Source organism: Cyprinodon tularosa, unplaced genomic scaffold (assembly GCF_016077235.1).
Source record: "Cyprinodon tularosa strain WSP-4 unplaced genomic scaffold, ASM1607723v1 ctg823, whole genome shotgun sequence".
Lineage (NCBI taxonomy): Eukaryota > Metazoa > Chordata > Actinopteri > Cyprinodontiformes > Cyprinodontidae > Cyprinodon > Cyprinodon tularosa.
Window position 1 is genome coordinate 12003 of NW_024039589.1, and position 16804 is coordinate 28806.

At 36.9% G+C, this 16804-nt stretch overlaps 1 protein-coding gene across 1 annotated transcript in view; it reads right to left on the reverse strand.

Annotated features, from left to right (window-relative positions):
• Positions 1 to 661: 661 nt before the first annotated feature.
• LOC119774683 (tetraspanin-9-like) overlaps positions 662 to 16804 on the reverse strand; it is a gene marked incomplete at its 3' end in the record, with an annotated part of 123153 nt that continues 107010 nt past the window's right edge. The window contains exon 3 of the mRNA XM_038272326.1: positions 662 to 736. Coding sequence (XP_038128254.1) covers positions 662 to 736 — 75 coding nt within the window. The remainder of the gene's footprint in view (positions 737 to 16804) is intronic.

Consider the following 16804-nt stretch of genomic DNA (forward strand, 5'->3'; position numbering starts at 1 on the left):
TCACTTTATATTATATATCAGTTTTGATTATCTAATCATTTCACCCTTTACCTGCATAGCATTCAGTTGTATATCCATTATTCACCTCATATAATCTCAGTGGAGATTAAATTTCATATTCTATTCTGTCTGTAACGTTTGTCTTTGCTTTCCTATAAAATGTTCTGCTTTAACTTAAAAATTATGTTTTTTGTTTCAAAACTAAGCAAAGCAAGGCATAAAAAATAAACACAACACTTTCTTATCCAGTTTTTTTTTTTTTCACCTCCCTTTCTTATTTACAAGAAATAAGGTGGAGAATAAATCAACTGAGATACGCTGAAATTTATTCACAAGAAAAGGAAACTATTTACTTCCGACTGACTGTGACAAAACGACAGGAGCATCCCCTGGCTCTCGTGACATTTAAGAAAAATATTCCCAAGCACTTTCACTAAGCCTTTTAGAAAGCTGACAAGCTCAGCTCTGCTACCAGAGTCTCCAAAAACCTCAGTGCTATGGAGGCCTGTGATTTTACATGTCACGGTCAATCTGAGAAATGAGCATCTGTTTGACCTGTGAAGGACAGGGAGCAGACAGGCCTCATTCACAGCAATATTAATTCTCATGTGCTGGAAGAGAAAATAATCAGACGTAACTTAGAGTAATCAAGGTGTCTTACCTCATCTTGGTAGATGAAGAAAAGCATGATGGACAGAATTTCCAAGAAGAAAATCAGTAGAAGTAGGATGAAGAACTGTAAAGAAGGAGAGAAAGAAACAAGTTTAAGAAACAATTATTTTAGCAATACCAGAGAAGGATCCGAAATGGATCATCATTGCTCAAAAAAAACTAGGAAGACTTTGCCAAAGCATAAAAGTTAGGATTATAAGGAGTGAGTAAAACAGTCTGATGGGGTGATTTACAGTTGTCCTCTAGCCATTTTTGAATTCCTACAAGTAGCCACGTTTTTATTATCCATCAGTCCCAGCCTCACTTTAGTGGCAAGGTTGAGCCGTTTGATAGGTCATACATCTTCTTCCTGCAGGCTCATTTGAGTGTTTAAAACAGTTACGAGCTCATCCATCAGCTCCTGTGCCACAGCATGACTCTGATTCTCACGCATACAAGCAGACTCACCAAGCAGGGAGGAGGAAAATATTTCCAGTTACTCCTGTGCAGTTATTTTCTAAAGGTCATTACATACACTCAATGAAAACATCATAGCACCATCTTAATCGTAATCTTAAAACAAAAACAGATAAAAAAATAAAATTACAAATCAACCTTGAGCTGCTCTTCCTGGAAGATGCCTGATTGCAGGTTGCCTTTGTTTTGAAGATGGTCACCTTTAGTGCTTTTGAAGCACAGATATTGTTTTTAGAAAATATTCTGTCTTCATAACTGCATAAAATTAACTGCATGCTGCTCCGTTGTCGCAGTAATTTTTTTATAGTAATTTTTTCTCCTGATTACCGAATAATTGAGATATAATTATGAGATCACTACCCTGGTAGCAAAAGTAGTATCTGATTTATGATGTGTGACCAGTGTGCATTGTCTAGAACTGATTATCAGAGAATTTGAAGCAGGTTATGCCATGATGACCACATACAAGAACTGATACATTGGCATATTTACAACAGCTGGCAGTGCTCTAATTAATGGTCATATACTCATATAATCTGGTAGCAATGTGTGTGATGTGATTCTTATTTCCTCCTGTCTCTGCCTGCAACAAACACTCCACCTTGCAAGCTTTATGATGTTTTTCTTATTGCAGCACTATGTAACCTTTAGCCACTGGGGGCACTAGACTAATTTCCAGGTTTAGCACCCCTGGAGGCCACTGGCAACACTGCACTGCTGCATAATTACGGTTTCTCTCTTTGTGTTTTGGAATCTGATAGCAAACCAATTTGGACCAGCAGATTGCAAAACTATAGAGGTACTTGCAAAGACAAGGACACATTAACCCCTCTAGATAGATGCTACATAGGATGACAAAAAATATGTCTGATCAGGTAAGTGTAATTTAATCTAAAAAGACTAAGTAAAACATTTATACTGGATGCTGGGTTCCAAATATTTAATTTTCACCTAACAACATAAGAAAATTCAGCAGAGAAGTCACCCTGTTTACTCCTCAGTCATTGTTATTCAGTGTTTTACCGTGTTCATGTTTTCTGAAGGCTTGGTCATCAATAAAACACAAAACAATGAAAATCAGGGCATGTGTGTATTTAAATGGACCACAACAACGGCCAGAAACAAACACCTGCTGAGATTACTAATGAGTGTATGCATTACTTTGCAGGGTGGAAAGTAATGAAGGAGGGAGTGTGGTGACTTGCTGTTTATGTGACAAAGAATGTCAAACTATGTTTCTCTTGTGGGGGGGAATTAAGATAACCAACAGAGGAACCAATTTGGACACAGCAAAGAAAAGACACCTCTGAAAACTCTGTTATTACTATTATTATTTTTCAGGTTTAACTTGCCCCTTTTTTCTAGTTCTGCCATGGAACTTATAAAACAGAGTAGAAGAAGGAAGGAGAGACTTGTTCAGATTATCTATCTGAACCTCCTAGCTTTAATATTCCAATATCACTAGAGGGTGGCCCATTACGCAAAAGGCTGTAGTTTTATTACAAAAGATACACAAGAACTTAAAGAAACTGAAGAAAGCAGAGCATTTGTATCTTATCTAACATCTGTAAAATATGCTGGAACCCTGAAATATCTATCTCTGATGCTCTCATGAACAATAATCCTTTCAGTTGCTGAGCTCAATAATTTAACATGGGACATATATATCTTCTCTCTTTTACATTTAGTTTTATAACAGCAACACAAGAGAAATTACTTTGTATTATTTATTGCAGAAGTTGGCTGTAGAACCTATAAGCTACAACTCAGATGGAAAAGAGGAGTTTATAATGATGTTTTCTGGAAAAATTCCCTAAAGAAAAGTTAATGTTTTATGTCAGTTAGTCTGGAACCATATGATGCAACAAAATAATAGTGCAGCAAAATTGTCAAGCACTCTGTACACATAAAAAAATGTAAGAGAAATAGTCTGCAGAGGCAGGAATTCAAAACAAACAAAAATAACATGTAGGACGTAGAAACATGAGAAGAAGAAGGAACTGACACAAAACAGAGCCAGCCGAGGAGATTATATATATTGGTGGGTGATGACTTGGCAGCGGAGATAAGATCAGGATTGTCAAAGACAGCTACAAACTTTATCACACATAAACTGAACAGGGGTACACAAACAAATCTACAAAACATATAAAAGTCAATCAGAAACCCAATAAGGGAAAACCAAAAATAAGAAACAGAAAACTATTATGCTTTGATAACTTTTAATGCTAAAAGTTTCAATCTGTTTAGATGCTTATGATCTAAATTCAATATTTTCCTGACTACACAAAGTAGTTCAGGTAAGGTTTATCTATATAAATGTATTATCTCGACTAATAGCACCATTCACCCGACAATCAGACCCAGTTCTCATTAATTACCAAGGCCAGTTGGTAAGGAAACAAGTTTTTCTTTCAATGCTGTAATATTTGATCAGTAGAATTTGTCAATTCATCTAACATAAACATCTATCTGAATGTGATATCTGTAACAGAGCAACAGCATTTCAAGTTCACAATGAACACATTATTGTGTAATCGGAATTGATTATATTTGAAGTATAAGCACTCATAAGGTTTTCTCATTCAAAAAACCTTTCCTCAATTTATTAAACCACTTCATCTCGAAATACTAGAAAGGACTTGGTTTATAAGCTGTATTTAGTATTTATTCAATTCAATTCAATTCAGTTTATTTATATAGCGCCAAATTCACAACACATGTCATCTCAAGGCACTTTACAGTTCAACCAGATCAAATTGATACAAAGTTTTCTATCTAAGGAAAACCAGTTGATTGCATTGACTCATTGACTCAAATACAATCCCCCACACTAAGCATGCTTGTAGCGACAGTGGAGAGGAAAAACTCCCTTTTAACAGGAAGAAACCTCCAGCAGAACCAGGCTCAGTGTGAGCGGCCATCTGCCGAGGCCGACTGGGGTTCAAGGAGACAGAAGCAGAGATACAAAAAGCAGCTGTAAAAGGCGGCCCCGTCCAGGAAACACACAGCCAGGCAGACGAGCTCCAAGGCAGCTCCCATGCCAGAGGACGAAGAAAGCACATCCACTCAGTCACGGTCAGAGAAACAGGACCACACTGGAAAACAGGCCGATCTCCAACATCTATAAACAAGGGTGTTGATAGAAGCAGCACAGCTGATGTTTCTTTCCAGGATGACGTCACAGCCAAACAGGAACAGACGAGGCAAAGCTACTCTGAGGAAAAGCAGAGAGAGCAGAAGGTTAGAGATTGAACTAACAGATTCTGCAGAATAGGAGAACAGAGAGAGAATGAAGCAGAATGATGAAATGGGGGTCCCTATGTCCTCCAAAAGTCTAAGCCTATAGCAGCATAACTATAGAGATAGCTCAGGATAACCTGAGCCACTCTAACTATAAGCTTTATCAAAAAGGAAAGTTTTAAGCCTAGCCTTAAAAGTAGACAGGGTGTCTGCCTCACGGACTAAAACTGGTAGTTGGTTCCACAGGAGAGGAGCCTGATAACTAAAAGATCTGCCTCCCATTCTACTTTTAGAAATTCTAGGAACCACTAGTAAACCTGCAGATTGAGAGCGAAGTGCTCTGTTAGGAACATAAGGAACAATCAGATCTCTGATATAAGATGGAGCTTGGCCATTTAAGGCTTTATATGTGAGAAGGAGGATTTTAAATTCTATTCTTGATTTAACAGGAAGCCAATGAAGAGAAGCCAGGACAGGCGAGATATGATCTCTCTTTTTAATTTTCATTAGAACTCTGGCTGCAGCATTTTGGATCAGCTGAAGGCTTTTAACTACAGTTTGTGGACTTCCTGATAGTAAAGAATTACAATAGTCCAGCCTTGAAGTAACAAATGCATGGACTAGTTTCTCAGCATCACCCCTGGACAGGATATTTCTAATTTTTGCAATGTTCCTCAGATGAAAGAAGGAAATTCTAGAAACCTCTTTGATGTGGGATTTAAATGACAGGTCCTGATCAAAAACAACACCAAGATTTTTTACTTTATTATCTGAAATCAGTTTAATCCCATCCAAATGAAGTGACTGGCTAATCAGTTTCTTTTTCAGAGACTCTGGTCCAAAGACTATAACTTCTGTTTTGTCTGCATTCAGAAGCAGAAAGTTAAGAGTCATCCAGGTTTTTATGTCTTCAAGACATGCCTGTAATCTATGTAATGGGTTAGCTTCATCTGGATTTATAGACAGATATAGCTGGGTATCATCAGCATAACAGTGGAAATTAATCCCATGCTGTCTAATAATTCTACCAATTGGGAGCATGTATAAAGTAAAGAGAATTGGTCCTAGCACTGATCCCTGTGGTACTCCACAGGTAACCTTTGAGCGTGTTGAAGATCTATCATTAACATGAACAAACTGAATTCGATCAGATAGATAAGATTTAAACCAGTCTAGTGCTGTTCCTTTAATTCCAACAAAATATTCAAGTCTTTCTAAAAGAATATTATGGTCAACTGTATCAAATGCAGCACTAAGATCCAACAGGACGAGCACAGATACAAGTCCATTATCTGAGGCCATGAGAATATCATTAGTGACTTTCACCAGAGCTGTTTCAGTGCTATGATGAGCTCTAAAGCCAGACTGAAACTCTTCAAAAAGTTCATTATGGTGGAAGTGATCGCAAACTTGTTTGGCAACTACTTTCTCAAGAATTTTGGATAAGAAAGGAAGATTGGATATAGGTCTATAATTGACCAAGTCATCTGGGTCAAGAGACGGTTTCTTAAGCAGAGGTTTAATTACAGCAACCTTAAAAGCTTTAGGTACATATCCCTGTAACAGAGATAGATTAATCACATCTAAAATGGAGGAGGAGATCAAAGGGAATACCTCCTTAAATAACCTGGTTGGAACTGGATCTAACATACAAGTTGAAGGCTTAGATGAAGACAATAATTTTGCTAATTCAGAGAGTTCAACTGGATCAAAGCAGTCTAAACCCAGTTCAGATTCCATGACTACCTCAGGTACAATCGCGGATAGAGGAGTGCTTATGATCTTATTTTTAATAAGATCAATCTTATTTATAAAGAATCCCATAAAGTCATTGCTGCTAAGAGCAGGTGGAATGGACGGTTTAACAGAGCTATGGCTCTGGGTGAGTTTAGCAACTGTATTAAAAAGAAATCTAGGATTATTCTTATTCTCCTCTATTAATGAGGAGAAGTATGCTGCTCTTGCTTTACAAAGGGTCCTCTTATACAGCAGTAAACCATTTTTCCAGACTAGGAAGGACTCTCGCAGGCCTGTGGAGCGATATTTTCTCTCCAGTTTCCTAGCATTTTGCTTCAAAGTACGCAGCTCTGCATTAAACCAAGGAGCAAGCTTTCTATTTTTAACGGTTTTCATTTTCAAAGGAGCTGCGTTGTCTAAGGCAATACGCAGAGAACTAGCAACCCCATCAACAAAATCATCAACCTGTGAAGGGGAATAAGCTAAACTTTTGCACTCTGCAGCACTGCTCAGTGACACAGAGGAGAGAGAAAGTGAAGCAGATTCTTTAAAATTTATAACTGCACTATCTGATAAAGATCTACTAAAATTGAACCTTCTTTTGGGGGAGGAGAACTCTGTTAAAGTAATCCTGAAGGTTATTAGAAAGTGGTCAGAGAGGACAGGGTTGTGAGGAAATACTGTTATTTCTTCACATTCTATGCCGTATGTCAGCACAAGATCCAAAGTATGAAGATGAGAATGCGTGGGACTATTCACATTTTGAACAAAGCCAATAGTGTCTAAGATAGCATTAAAGGCTGCTCTTAAGCTATCGCCTTCAATGTCAGCATGGATGTTAAAATCTCCCACTATGATGACCCTGTCAGTATTTAATACCAAATCAGAAAGGAACTCTGAAAACTCATCTAAAAATTCAGAGTAAGGACCTGGTGGACGATACAAAGTTACAAAAAGAAGAGGTTTTCTTGCCTTGAAATTTGGATCAGGGAAATTAAGGGTTAAATGTTCAAAAGAGTTGTAGGTATTAACTGTTTTGGGAGTAATCAGTAAGTCAGACTGGAAGATTGTTGCTACTCCTCCTCCTCGCCCAGAACTTCTGGGGATGTGAAAATTTAAATAGCTTGAATAGCTTAGTAAAACTAATTACAGTGCAACAAACAGAAATATAGTTTCAATATTTCGCATTTTGCTTAATAGAAATAGATCAGGAACACAAGAAGAAGCCCTAGGAAGCAGTTAGATCTAAAATTGTGGACTAATAGTGGCTTTAATGAAAATAGGTATGTTCACAGATCATGTTAAATTTGTTGTTTAATTTTGAAAAAAATATTTCTGGCCTCTAATTCCTATTATGTTGGTCTTGTCTCTGCTTGCCTCTTCTGCTGAAGACAGGTAATGCGGCTAGTAATCATTTATATTTATTTAACAGCTAGGCTAATTATGGGGATTACATCAAAATTCAAAATTTTGTGCAATTTTTATAATTATATAATTATTCTTATAATTTTCTGATATATTTACCATTTTTTTTATTTTTCTTTTACAAAAAAAACCCACATGAAAAATATAATTACATATTGATTTAAATACTTTTAGCTAGGATTTAATATTTCAGATATGAATATATTGCCAGTACCTAGATGTTGTTGTGGACATGTGTGCTACATGTCTCTGGGCAGGGTTTGTTCCTTTGGAGGTTGTTTTAAACAGTGTGTACACCCGCCTAGCTGACACATTAACTGACTCGCCATGTGACAAATGATGCAGTGAGTTAATCGGTTGTCAGACTGGTTGACAAATTCATAACTGATGGCAGCCTGTAGGCAATCTTATGTGCTTTAAATACAGGAGTAATGCAGAGTTGACTTTCAAGGTGATTTCTCTTTTTTAATGCAATATATGTATCTATCAACATCTAAATAGAAATGCTTACAGCATTATATGTAAGGAATGCAGATATTAGAACTGTATTTACTTAAAGTTATTCTTATCTCCTCCAAGTAGGTTATGTTTTTAGTCAAATTTGTGTGTTTGTCTGTCAATTTGTGTACAGGCTAAGTTAAAAAGTTATGAACAGATTTGAATTACATTTTTACCAAAGGTGCAACTCAGTCCAAGTAACAATTTAGCAAAATTTTGTAAGGATCCAGAAAATGTGCAAGATTTAGCTATAGGTCCAAGTCACAAAAAAATGTACTGCTTGGTGGAGGTTGCCATCTCCCAGTGCTTTTATAGTTCCTCATTTTTCTTTTGTAGAAATTCAAGGTGGAAATCTAAACATGGTTTAGGTCGTAAGCCTACTCTGACCTCTCACTTTGCAACTTATCTTTTTGCCAATGTCTAGAAAACTGCATCAGGATCTGAAGGCGTCCCCAAAGCATTATGTGCTAAAAATATGTTTTGGTATATTTGGTTTTTTCTTTTCTTTATTAGACAAAGCTATTTCAAAGGGGCCTAGTTACTCTGACCTTACAAACATCTACCATATTAGCTCACAATGGTTGCATAGAAAGGTCTTCCAATCATATTATAGGGCCCTATTGCCTTACTACAGTTCATTATTGCGTTTTGCATTTACAGTATTCTCGTAGTTGGTAAACAAAATTCTTTGTGTATATTTCTCATAAATAGACCACATGACCAGATATATGATCTTGTCCATAGGTGCAATAAGTAAAACATGAGTAATGAGTATAGAGCCATAGCTTACATAATGTCAATGAAAAAAAGCAAAGATTTCAAGTCTGTGAAAAACGCAAAGATATGAAATAGATGCATGTAAACACAGCTCAACTAAAATGGTTACTAGTGACAGCAATGTTATTCTTATATAGGGATAGAAGAGTTTTTTACGGTATGTAATGTATATCATATTCACCATTATTCATGTTTTTATATTAGACAATATATATTGTGCCAGTAGATGGTGTTCAACAATGTTTTGTCGACTAGTCGCACCAGTGCAAGAATTCTAGTCAAGCGCAAAAAGGACAAAGTAAACACTATTGGAATAAATGTCTGGTATACATTACCATATTTAGATTTTTTGGGTTTTTCTTTTTTAAAGTCATGGAAAGTGTCCAGGAGTCTCTAAGTTTTTGTTTAACTCTAAAGTAGTTTTGTTTTTTGGAAACTTGTGGCACAATAACTGACTCAGTTTCTAATAATTCTCTTCTTTTTTGTCCTTGAAGGTAAACAATAACTCATTTTAATTTTGACCATTTCAGTGTTCTTAGGATTTTTTATTATTCATGTATGTGCTCGTTACATGTTAAGGCTAATGTTTTCCTTAGCAGTTCATCTAATTAGGACAGTTCTTCTGTCAGGATAGAAAGCTCTTATCTTCAATGTGTATTTAACAAGATTTTGGAATATAATAGTAGCACAGACAGAGTGGATTATTCTTATTAGATAGCTCTGTCACTGTGCATTCAGAATGTCCTTGAGTAATATCTTGATATAGCTGGAGCCAGTGATTTCTCCTCATTTACAAACGTGCATGATGTAATGATGTGACATTACATCATGGAGTGGCAGGGTATGACAGTGGAAATGCATAAAATGTTTCTTTATATGCCCCGTTGTTACTGACCCTGATGACCTCTCTAGTCTGAGCAAAATTACAATTATGTAAAAGCTGTGGTCATGTTTTCTGGTCATTTAGTACGTAAACCTTTTAAAGTGGTACGTAAAGTGTCTGTTTTAAGTGATCTCTTCTCAGGAAAGAATCGGGTCGAGAAAGTTTAACACAAAGCCTTTCCTTTACAGTGTGATCCACTTTTACTTTGCTTTTTCCTCTCTGAACTGAAGAGTCAAATTTACAAAGAAACATTCTTAAATTTACACTCAAAATGTATATTAAGCATAATTCATATATCCTAACAATGAGGCAGAGATGCAGGACATCATAGAAGAGGGCAAATTTGGATTTCAGTTCAAGATGTGTTTTTGTCTTTTATCTTTTTTTTTTTTTTTTTTGAGGGTATCATGTCATCATGTCCATTGTGTATTTCAGGCTTTTCCTTGACAGTGGGTTAGAGTGTTGCTGCTTTATAGGGCTGGCATCAAGCTGGGCTGTCAGAGGCCCCTGAGGTCCTTTTGCCTGCCCCTGCATGAATGAATCACTTCAAGTGGAAAGGATGAAAGTCTCAGTGACAATGCTGCAAGGCAAGAGAACAACTAGATAACAAAACAATGGTATCGTAAAACCCAAGCTGTGTTTGACTCTCCCGTGATCTTTTAAGATGCAGTCTCAAAAAAAAAAAAAAAATGGGGAAACATATTTACTGTGCTATCAGGCTTTACTGTCTGTGGAATAAATGTTCAGGTATTCAATTTAAATTGAGAACATATGCTCTGCTGTGGATTCAGGAAGCTTATATTTTTGCCCAAAACATTCAGAGTACTGCCTGAAAACTAAACAGTTGTACCTGTTTGCAAAAAACTCCTATTTGTAGTCCAGACACTCCAAGAACCCAGTGGAAAAGTCATCTCTAAACGCATGACATTTTGCCTTTTTTGATACTATTGTGCGAAGGTCAAAAAATACAGCAGACATGTGCTGGCCGTAGGCATTTAAAGCTTCCCCTTGGACTCTGCTGTTTTCTTGCATGCTGCTAAAATAAGAAAAAAAATAAACCGACACAGTGTGAGTTGGCCCAGGAGCAGCTGGCATTATGTTTGTCTTGTCAATAACAGAAGGTTATAGTCCAACATGTGACTAACTGTATTAGCATGAAATTAATGCAAATTCGTAATTTTGTTACTACGTTCTACAGTATATGATAAACCCACACAAGAAAGAGTAAAGTGTGCGGATTTTTTTTTAGTTTTTATTTAAGAAGATTAAAACTTAAAGGTCACAAATTCAGCCACCCAATGAGTCAATATAAAGTTAATCCATCTTTAGCTTCAATTTTTTTTCATCTAACTTATAATAACCTGTATGAACAAATCCAGTTTGGTTCCCACCCGTGCCACAGCACTGAAATTCACAAATGACCTCTGATGACAGCCGACTCAGGTCTAATTCTTATCGTTTTGGACCTCAATATGGCTGTGTCGCTCCATTCTTCTCAATAGATTAGCATAATTCACACATACCTCCACTAGTTCTCTTCCTACACCTCTGGCCGTACTTAGTTCACCCAGCTTAAGTCCTTCTTCTAAGATTCATCCCTTGTTACAACAGGTATGCCTCAGGGCTCTGTCCTCGGCTCCCTTCCTTTTATCGTCTACCTTCTGCTGCTTGGTAACATCTTTTTATTGTTATGCAGATGAAACCTGCTCTATTTATCTGGTAAGCCTAACTCCAAACTCCTTTCCTCAACCCTCATGTCGCCATGCTCAAATTAAAGCCTGGTTCAACTCTAACTTCCTTAAACTAAATTACAACATGACAGAGATCCTCCTGGTAGAAACCTAATTGGTTTTATCTGAGACTGACAGTTTGTCTCTTTCAGATGAAAGTCCCACTGTCTCTCCCTCATTTTAGCTCAAGAGTCTGGGTGTGGTTTCTCTTCATCAGTGATGGGACTAATGGTGTTGAAAGTTACCTTGTTTTAGTAATGAGTAATCTAACTAATTATTTTGACTGTAACTATAACGCAGTTACCATTGCAGACACCCCATTACTGCGCGTTACTCAGGTGGCATAATGAACCTTTTTTCATGATAGGACTCGTGCGCGCCTTGTCATGAGAGAGGGGAGGATGAGAATGGCTGATGTATAGCAAGATTCCGTCTGTCAGTTGGGTAGGTGGGTGTTTCTGCTGGTGGTTGTTAACGTACAGCACACACAGAGAGATGGAGAGTGAGGAAACAGCGTTTTCCAGATGGAAATACCGATGTTACGTCCAGCTGCGTTTCCCCATCACATACGGTTTCCCCTGCATCTCCGCACAGCGCAGGCGGCACTATTCACCGCGCAAGCGACAGGAAACGCGCATGCTCGCTAAAGGTGTGCAACAGTCGCCCTGTGCTCGCACCACAGGAGAACTATGGAGAGCGTGAACGATCAAATGATAGCCTATATGGAGAAAGGGAGAAATCTGGATGGATGGATGGATGGATGGATAATCTGCCTTTTCAACCTACTGTATTTTTTATTTTAAACATTATTTGATGGCCTTTGTAGCAGCGATGGAGAGCCATATTTTATGTCACACACAGAGTATACAGTACATCTAGATAGATAGATGGATAGATGTTGCAGTATCTATAACAACCCAAACACACAGGATTTCAGAATTAGACATCCCCCAGTTATTAATTTCATATACTTACCAGATCTGAATGCCCTGTAAAAAAAACTTCACATGGCGTTCCCCCCTGATGTCATTTACGTTGAGTTGCAATAAATGCAAAACTCTCTGCAGGTTCTTGTCTTTGTCGTCCGCTCTATTCAGCTGGCTTTAGAAACACACAGCGAGAAGGTGGGGGCTGGGTGGTGAGGGTTACGGGTCGAGAAACGCAAAAGTAACGCAATAGTTACTTTTACTAGTAACTAGTTACTTTTATTGTAGAGTAACTCAGTTAGTAACTCAGTTACTTTTTGGGAGAAGTAACTAGTAACTATAACTAATTACTTTTTCAAAGTAACGTGCCCAACACTGCTCTTCATTCATTGTCTTCCTCCATCTCTTACCCGCACTCTGCTTCGGTTCTCGTTTATAGCCTTGTCACCTCCCACAACTCTCTTCTCTTAATCATTTTCAATCATTTTCAATGCATTCTCATGTCTTTGGATTTAACTCCTATCACACTTCAAACTGGATGCTTTTATGCATAAAGAGTGTTTTTCTTTCTTTGATTAATGCTGTGGTTACATATTGTGATAAGTAACTTGCCACTTTATTAGTAAAAAGAATTAAACAAGGTGAAAGATGAATCCCTCCTCTGCCTGTTTAGTTAGGTAGATAGCCATGTCATGGTAGGGTTGTATTTACTCCATAATCTTCCCATTTTATATGAATGAGTGAACATTTTAATCTTTTATCTGGAAAGGAGGCTGCTGTGTCTCAGGAGGTAGGGTTCCGATAGGCCAACGGATGGGTTGGCCCCTTTTCTGTGCATCTCACTCATCTTGTCCTTGGCAAAGATACTTAACCCGCTTCGCCTGCTGTTGGTTCAGCTGTGGCTACAATGCAGCTTAGCACCATCACTTTATGAATGACTGAATTTAGTGTGAGATATCTTGGAGTCCCTAGTCTTGATAAAGGATTTCATTATTCAAACTTAGATTATTATTTTAAAATGTAATCCTATTTTAAACATCAAGCAGCTTCGCTGTGTTTCTTTACCAGTGCTCTCAAGCACAACTTTAGAAAAGAATAAAAAATCTATTTAAAGCATTTCTTGAAGGACTGCTTTACTCAGAAATTATTTTACTGACAGCTCTACTCTACTCAGAAAAAAGGGGACTTTTAAAGGCACAAGGCTTTAATTTATTCCTATAGGGGCATCAGAGAAAAATTAGCTTAGAGTCCCTTAGATGACATGTTTTGTGTCAGTGTTTTACGGATAAACTTTCAGTATTATTATTGTTTTAAAAAAAATGTGGAAACAACTAAATGTGTTTTATTTGTAACCAGTGGCAGTCTATCTGATGGTATCTCAGTCTTATTGAGATCTGGGTTTGTGATGCACCTTTTAACAAGCACTGCGAGTCATAACAAATAATCATAGGTGAATTAAGTAAATCTGAGCCACACCACTGATTAATATTAACATCATGAGAATAAGCTTGGATTTCAGCCACAAGTTCTTTTGGCTTGGGTTTTTAAACTGTCTGCATATAAAACATATGGCTAGCTTTAATCAAATTGGTAGAAAAAGGCACATTCATTATTGCTGAGTATATTAACTGCTGCTGGTGGACATTACTCCATTTCTATTTTAAGTTTATAAATAGAAATTTATGTAAATTCCAATCTCAGGACAAATCCTACAGGATGTTTAAGCTGTGTGTTTGAGACAATCACATAATTTATAAAACATGGGGGTGGGAGGGGGGAAGTGAAGTTGGACTAGTTTTAAGTAGTTAACAACTTATTTCTTGACACGTTCCCATCCGAGACAAATTAATTACACACATGAAAAGAGAGACATTGTTAAGTATGAGAACTGATATACACCAGCCGTTGGAAAACAAACAGACCCATCCCCTGTGGTGCCCTGAATAATTCCAATTTTTCTACTCCTAATGGGGAATTTCACTGTTCAGGGTTAGAGACAATAGAATATGGCAGTGGACGACATCCGGGTTTTTATTATATACTTCAGAAAAGTTTTCAAATCAGCTTAGGGAATTTCAAGCTGCTGCACTGAATAGTTTTTTATTATTAAATTTGGGTGCTGGAAATGACTGTAAATGATTTAGAAAAAACCTAGCGTGATGCAGGCATAAGAATGGTAATAATGAAAGCAATCAGAATATGCCAATTAAATCAAGAGCAGAACAACTGAACATTTTCTTCCTGCGTAAGAAATAATTAATATCATTTTGTAATTTTCCACTCAGTGGATTAAAACATATTTTTTGAAGAATTTGAGCCAATTTAATTATTAAGCTGTTCCCTAACAAGACTTTTCTGATAAATGTCTTTGTGTGAGAGACACAGGAAAAATGTGAAATATATTTGCATCAGTTCCTGTTTTTTTTCTTTTCTTATTAAACTTTTAACTTGCAGCTTGTGTCAAATGAGAAGAAGGTTGAGTTTTGGGAATTAAAATGACTGAGGAAAATAGCATTGAGCACTGAAAGGAGATTAATGCTACATTATGTACAGGAATGTCTAAAGTGACATCATTCTGTCTTCTTAAATTAAACTAAAGAGTGAATACTTTCCCTTTCTATGGAGCGCTGAGTATTAATCTAAAAGAAAATAAATTATTATGAGATCTCCGGATGCTCGGAATGACCTAAAATGAACACATTTCAGCCTCCTTGTACTTTTAGATAATAAATAGATCAGTAAATACGTTTTTTGTTCAGAAACCTACTTAGTTGTAGTTGTTTCAGCTGATTAACTGTAAGACAACTATAAATAGAGAAATAGAATTATAGTGTTTTTGTATCCTACTTCTGAATCTAAAAAGTAGTCGGAGTTGAACAGTTTGTCCAAAACTGAAATGAAAGAAATTTTAAGCTGAAATGAAAAAAAAAAATGAATATGTCACTTTAATCCCTGAGAGAAAAGTGGGCAATGAGATGAAATGAAAGTAACACCTGTCTGAAATTGCCCATAAATTAACACCTTTCTGTCTGCAGCCACAGAGAAGAAAAAAAATGGCCTTAGTTGAAGTCTGATTTATTACTATTTTAACTCTTATAGAAACCAGCCTGGCTCACTGTGGACATGAGGTTTCAGCATATGGCTCTTAGCTTAAATGACAGTCGAGTCTTGGCCTAGCAGCTGTCAGCCCAGAGTCTCTCCAAGACTGGCAGGCTCTACTGTTCTTCTGGCAAAGATTATTGTATGTCTGAATGATGCTATAAGATCACTATAGAAGCGGTTTTCTAATACTAAACAGTACAACTTGTGGACCTTTTAGAATTACAAAAAACATTTAACATTTAACTTACTCGGTCAAACTGAACACATTTTCATATATTAAGGAGGAAAATATATTTAAAAAAGACTGCACTGCAGTTTTAAAGAACACACACAAAATGTACAACACAGAAGAACCGAACACACAAAGTGACTTTTTAAAGAGTTTGATGGACTAATCTTCAGGTTAATTTCTTTTCAACCTACTGACATCTGCTCTGCAGAAGAGGTCACTTTTAGGCAGGGATTGGTTAAAGGAATAGTACACCCAAAACATGATTAGCCTTCATTTTCTACTCACCCCCATGCTGAACAACACTCTGGAGTACTTTTTTGATATCTCAAATGCATCTGGAGATCTGGGAGGCTTCTTGCTGTCTGCTGACATTCAAAAAATGGAGGTCTAAGGTTCATAAAAGTGGTCACTCAATCAGATGAGGAAAAGAGTGAGGGCAAGCTTGTATGTAGAGTTGAAGATGAAGGGTGAATAGCTGCGATATGATGCTATCAACTTATAGGTTTTTATTTTCGTTTTAGTTTTGTGACCTGATTTGTTTTTTTTATCCTTTTCTGAATTCATCCTATTTCATTGTGTAAATCTTAGTCTATCACTGGTTATTGCCCTTTGCCTTTTTGCATTATTTTCCTCATCTCCTTAGTATTGCTTTCTTCACGGCTGCCATTTATTCTGTTTATTAGACTAGCCTGGTTCTGGTTCCAGTAATAACCTCCCCAGCATTTTTATTTATAGTTGTAGGCCAGGCCTTTTTCCTATATACGATGGCTATCTTTTAAATGATCTTAGACTTAATGGAAGTGATTCTGCTGATGTGAATGTCTGGATTATCCTCAATGACAATTGGAAAGTCATGAAAAAAAGTCTGACCATTCTTGTTTTTCTTTTTTGTTTATTGTATTTTAAGGTTGAAGAAAAATGTGGTAAAGTGATTTTTACTCTCACTGTTGTGTTTATCACATGTAAAATCAGTGTAAAAAAAAATCATTGTCTTTCTTTAAATATAAAGTGGACAGAAAACAAGGTCCCTTCTACCACCCTTCCTCCTTTAAATCCATGATACCCAACCGGGTGTATGCGTACCCCTAGAGGTCTGCGAGTGCATTGCAGGGGGTACATGAAA